At 40.4% G+C, this 5,656-nt stretch overlaps 1 protein-coding gene across 1 annotated transcript in view; it reads left to right on the top strand.

Annotated features, from left to right (window-relative positions):
• LOC112074198 (collagen alpha-1(XVI) chain-like) overlaps positions 1-5,656 on the top strand; it is a 26,322-nt gene that overhangs the window by 11,310 nt on the left and 9,356 nt on the right. The window contains exon 3 of the mRNA XM_024141413.2: positions 1,398-1,430. Coding sequence (XP_023997181.2) covers positions 1,398-1,430 — 33 coding nt within the window. The remainder of the gene's footprint in view (positions 1-1,397; positions 1,431-5,656) is intronic.

Genomic DNA, 5,656 nt, shown 5'->3' on the forward strand with positions numbered 1-5,656 from the left:
ACAGGAACACATTGAAACACATTAGAAGACAGTAGCAACATTAGAAGACAGGTACAACATTGAACCATTAGAAGACAGGTACAAAACATTGAACCATTAGAAGACAGGACAACATTGAACCATTAGAAGACAGTACACATTGAACCATTAGAAGACAGGACAACATTGAACCATTAGAAGACAGGTACACAGAACCATTAAAGACAGGAACAACATTGAACCATTAGAAGACAGGTACAACATATTAGAAGACAGGAACAACATTGAAACCATTAGAAGACAGGTAACAACATTAGAAGACATGGACAAACATTGAACATTAGAAGACAGGACAACATTGAACCTATTAGAAGACAGGTACAACATTGAACCATTAGAAGACAGGAACAACATTAGAAGACAGGAACACATTGAACCATTAGAAGACAGGTACAACATTGAACCATTAGAAGACAGGTACAACATTGAACCATTAGAAGACAGGAACAAACATTAGAAGACAGGACACCATTGAACCATTAGAAGACAGGTTCAACATTTAACCATTAGAAGACAGGAACAACATTGAACCATTAGAAGACAGGAAACAACATTGAACCATTAGAAGACAGGAACAACATTGAACCATTAGAAGACAGGTACAACATTGAACCATTCATGAAGACAGTACAACATTGAACCATTAGAAGACAGGTACAACATTGAACCATTAGAAGAACAGGTTACAAACATTGAACCATTAGAAGACAGGTACAAACACTGTTGGACCAACCATGAACCTGCTTCCAGTATGAAAAGTAACAGCTTTTCTTTTCTTTTGTTTTAAAAGGTTTCCTTTTTGAAGACGCAATGGTAATTATGTAGTGACGTGATGCTCTTACGAAGCCAACATTTAAACAGAATCTAATTAGAATTCTATGGCATTTTTTTGCAGGTAAATGCACACCACTGAAGCTAGCTGCTACCATTACATATCCCTGCATCAGCAGCAGAACAGAGAGTGGATGAAGAAAGATATCTAAACTGACATACTGGTGTAGATCCGTTTTAATACTGCAGATAGATTGTGGCTTCCATCAGTGTAATTGTCTGCATCATTTCCAATCCCCCCACTATTATATATTTTTATAAATATTTTCCTTTATAATTCCCCTTAACCTACCACCCCCTCCCCTAAATCTCGCTCTTGCCTGTCTTCTAATGGTTCAATGTTGTACCTGTCTTCTAATGGTTCAATGTTGTTCCTGTCTTCTAATGGTTCAATGTTGAACCTGTCTTCTAATGTTGTACCTGTCTTCTAATGGTTCAAGTCACGAAAGGTCCATATCGTTCTAAAATTGCAGAGTTCATGTTTTCATGTCCCTCTCCCCCTCTCTTTTCCTCTCTCTCTCTCTCAGGAAATCCTTGGATCCCAGGGTCTGGCAGAAAAGGTATGTTTCAATCACACAGACACACACACACACACACACACACACATACACACACACACACGCACACACTCACATACAGGCACACAGACACACAAAGACAGAAAGACAAGCACACATACACACAACCACAACCTTGATCCTATATTACTGAAGAAGCTGAGGAGAGACTTACGTGTGTCAGTTGGCGTCCAATCAGAAAGACCATATGTAGGCGGTATGGGCCAATCAGAGCAAGGTATTTGTTTATGCCAGCGGCTGGTGACCCAAATACCAGGCCAGTTACTGTACTCCAAGAAAGGGCAGAGAAGGAGGGTAACAGTGTGAGATGGTGTGACACACACATACACACACACACACACACACACACACACACACACACACACACACACACACACACAGCTCTGCTACTGACAGTGGAGTGATTTGAACATTATACACCTTGGCTATTTGGGGAGTTGCTCTATTGCTGCCTATTCATTTTGTCATTCTCCAACAGTAGCAGAATTCTGTTTACATATGCAGTAGCATATAAAACTCCAGACACTCCATTACTGCATTCCTTAGTGTCCTTACTAATGTTTTACTCATTTCCCATGGCTCAGTGTAATGCAGGATATTACCTGTGTCGAAACATAGCTCTAGTCGCTGTAGAGGAACTACGACTGAATATAATGAGACAGAATTATCTCTCTCTATTGGAAGACTTTCACAGCTATGAACCAACGCAATTAGTAGTGGGGGGTATATACAGTTGAAGTCGGAAGTTTACGTACACTTAGGTTGGAGWCATTAAAAATCGTTTTTCAACCACTCCATAAATTTCATGTTAACAAACTATASTTTTGGCAAGTCGGTTAGGACATCTACTTTGTGCATGACACAAGTAATTGTTCCAACAATTGTTTACGGACAAGATTAATCTAATTCGAACACATTTATATCAAGTTCACATGTTTCAATCAGATTTCACAAGAGTGGCGCAGGAAGTGTTACTACACCATCAAAACTTGCGTTTAGGAACCGCGTGGAGCCTGTTACAACAGCTTTGGAAAAATTCCATACGAAAATATATGCGTCATGGCTTTAGAGAGCTTCTAGATTTTAGGCCTATTTGAGCAATTAAGCATTGGATGAGTAAATTGGGACGGTGTGTACAACTAGTAAACGACGAAAGTTAGTACGAACACCATGGGACTTCACGCAGCGTCATACCCGCTCAGGAAGGAGACGCGTCCTGCCCTAGAGATGAACGTTACTTTGGTGCGAAAAGGCAAATCAACCCAGAACAGGAGCAAAAGGACCTTTAGAAGAGTGCTGATGAGGGAAACAGAGTACAAAAGTATCTATATCCACAGTGAAACGAGTCCTATATCGACCTAACCTGAAAGGCCGCTCAGCAATGAAGAAGCCATGCCCTCCAAAACCGCCATAAAAAACCAGACTACCGTTTGCAACTGCACAGTTGGGACAAAGATCATACTTTTAGGCAAAATGTCTCTGGTCTGATGAAACAAAAATAGAACTGTTTGACCAAAATGACCATTGTAAGTTTGCGGAAAGAGGGATGCTTGCAAGCCGAAAAACACCACCCAACACAACCGGACATAGACACCGAGGGTGGCAGCATCATGTTGTGGGGTGCTTTGCTGCAGGACAGAGACCGGACTGTCACTTCACACAAATGAATGGCATCAGAGCAGGAAAGTGATGTGGATATATTGAAGCAACATCTCAAACATCAGTCAGGAAGTTTAAGCTTAGTCGCAAATGGGTCTTCCAAATGGACAATGATCCCAAGCATACTTCCAAAGTTGTGGCAAAAATGTTTAACGACAACAAAGTCAAGTTATTGGAATGGCCATCACAAAGCCCTGACCTCAACCCTTGCTCGCAAAAAGCGTTTGCGAGCAAGGAGGCCTACAAAACCTGACAAACCTGACAAACCTGACTCTGTCAGGAGGAATGTGCCAAAATTCACCCAATTCATTGTGTTAAGCTTCTGGAGGCTCCCCCGAAATGTTTGACCCAAGTAAACCATTTAAAGCAATGCTACCAAATACTAATTGAGTGTATGTAAAACTTCAGACCCACTGGAATGTGATGAAAGAAATAATAACTGAAATAAATAATTCTCTCTGCTATTATTCTGACATTCACATTCTTAAAATAAAGTGGTGATCCTAACTGACCTAAGACAGGGAATGTTACTAGGATTAAATGTCAGGAATTGTGAAAAACTGAGTTTAAATGTATTTAGCTAAGGTGTATGTAAACTTCCGACTTCAGCTGTATTTGTGTGTGTGTGTGCATTTATTTGAGGATGCCTGGGTGGTTGTGTGTTTGTGCATGTCATGTTGTGTTAATATGCTGAACAAAAATATAAACGCAACATGCAACAATTTCAATGATTTTACTGAGTTAYAGTTCATATAAGGAAATCAGTCAATTTAAATMAATTCATTAGGCCCTAATCTATGGATTTCATATGACTGGGAATACAGATATGCATCTGTTTGTCACAGATACCTTAAAATTAAGAAAACCAGTCAGTATCTGGTGTGACCACCAATTGCCTCATGCAGCATGACACATCTCCTTCGCATAGAGTTGATCAGGCTGTTGATTGTGACCTGTGGAATGTTGTCCCACTCCTCTTCAATGGCTGTGCGAAGTTGATGGATATTGGCTGAAATTGGAACACGCGTTAGTACACATCGGTCCAGAGCATCCCAAACATGCTCAATGGGTGACATGTCTGGTGAATACTCATAATAATTAGTTTAGCGCATACCCAGTSTTTCCCCTAGTTCTTTTTTACAGAYGTGGTGGCAGAGGTARCAGGGGGGGTTAGCAGAAAAGGTCTTCCTGAGGGGGATYCAGGGGCATGCGATGCGCCACTGCTGAATGAATATAGGGGAAACACTGCATACCACACTTTATACATTGAATTGGGACTCCCAAAACATGAATGGGGAACAACCAAACGTGTCCCAACAGATTGATGTCTCTAGTGAGCAATACATCTCCATATAGTAAAGTAGAGAGAGCAGGCTTGGCTGAGAGAGAGAGAGGGAGAGGCAGATGGGTGTCAGGAAACAGTGACTAGGTAACACGTACCAACCATTGATGGAGTTGCATTTGTGGATCCCWGGAAGAGTAGCTGCTGCAGCTAATGGGGATCCTGATCCTACCAAACACATAGAACAAAAAGCTTCTCTCTCCTCCTTACTCCTTACCTTATCTCCCAGTCACTTAACATCAACATATGTTAACTGGCTGGTGTCATGTCAGACAACACCAAATATATGTTAACTGCCTGGTGTCACACAACATCAAATATGTTAACTGCCTGGTGTCAACACACATCAATATATGTTAACTGGCTGGTGTCAACAACACCAATATATGTTACTGGCTGGTGTCAACAACACAATATATGTTAACTGCTGGTGTCACACAACATCAATATATTGTTAACTGCTGGTGTCAACAACATCAATATATGTTAACTGCTGGTGTCAACAACACCAATATATGTTAACTGTGGTGTCACACAACATCAACATATGTTTAACTGTGGTGTCAACAACAAATATATGTTAACTGGCTGGTGTCACCAACACAAATATATGTTAACTGGCTGGTGTCACACAACACAATATATGTTAACTGATGGTGTCACACAACATAATATATGTTAACTGGCTGGTGTCACACAACATCAATATATGTTAACTCTGGTGTCACACAACACAATATATGTTAACTGGCTGGTGTACAACAACACAATATATGTTACTGCTGGTGTCAACAACATCAATATATGTTAACTGGCTGGTGTCAAACACAACATCAATATATGTTAACTGCTGGTGTCACACAACATCCATAATGTTAAACTGGCTGGTGTCAACAACATCAAATATATGTTGTAACTGGTGGTGTCAGACAACATCAATATATGTTGTAACTGGCTGGTGTCACACAACACCAAATATATGTTAACTGGCTGGTGTCCACAACACAATATAGTTAACTGGCTGGTGTCACACAACATCAATATATGTATGTAACTGCTGGTGTCACACAACATCAATATATGTTAACTGGCTGGTGTCAAACACACATCAATATATGTTACTGGCTGGTGTCACACAAACATAAAAACATATGTTAACTGCTGGTGTCAGACAACATCAATATATGTTAACTGGCATGGTGTCACA

This window comes from Salvelinus sp. IW2-2015, unplaced genomic scaffold, assembly GCF_002910315.2.
Source record: "Salvelinus sp. IW2-2015 unplaced genomic scaffold, ASM291031v2 Un_scaffold2533, whole genome shotgun sequence".
NCBI classification, from domain to species: domain Eukaryota; kingdom Metazoa; phylum Chordata; class Actinopteri; order Salmoniformes; family Salmonidae; genus Salvelinus; species Salvelinus sp. IW2-2015.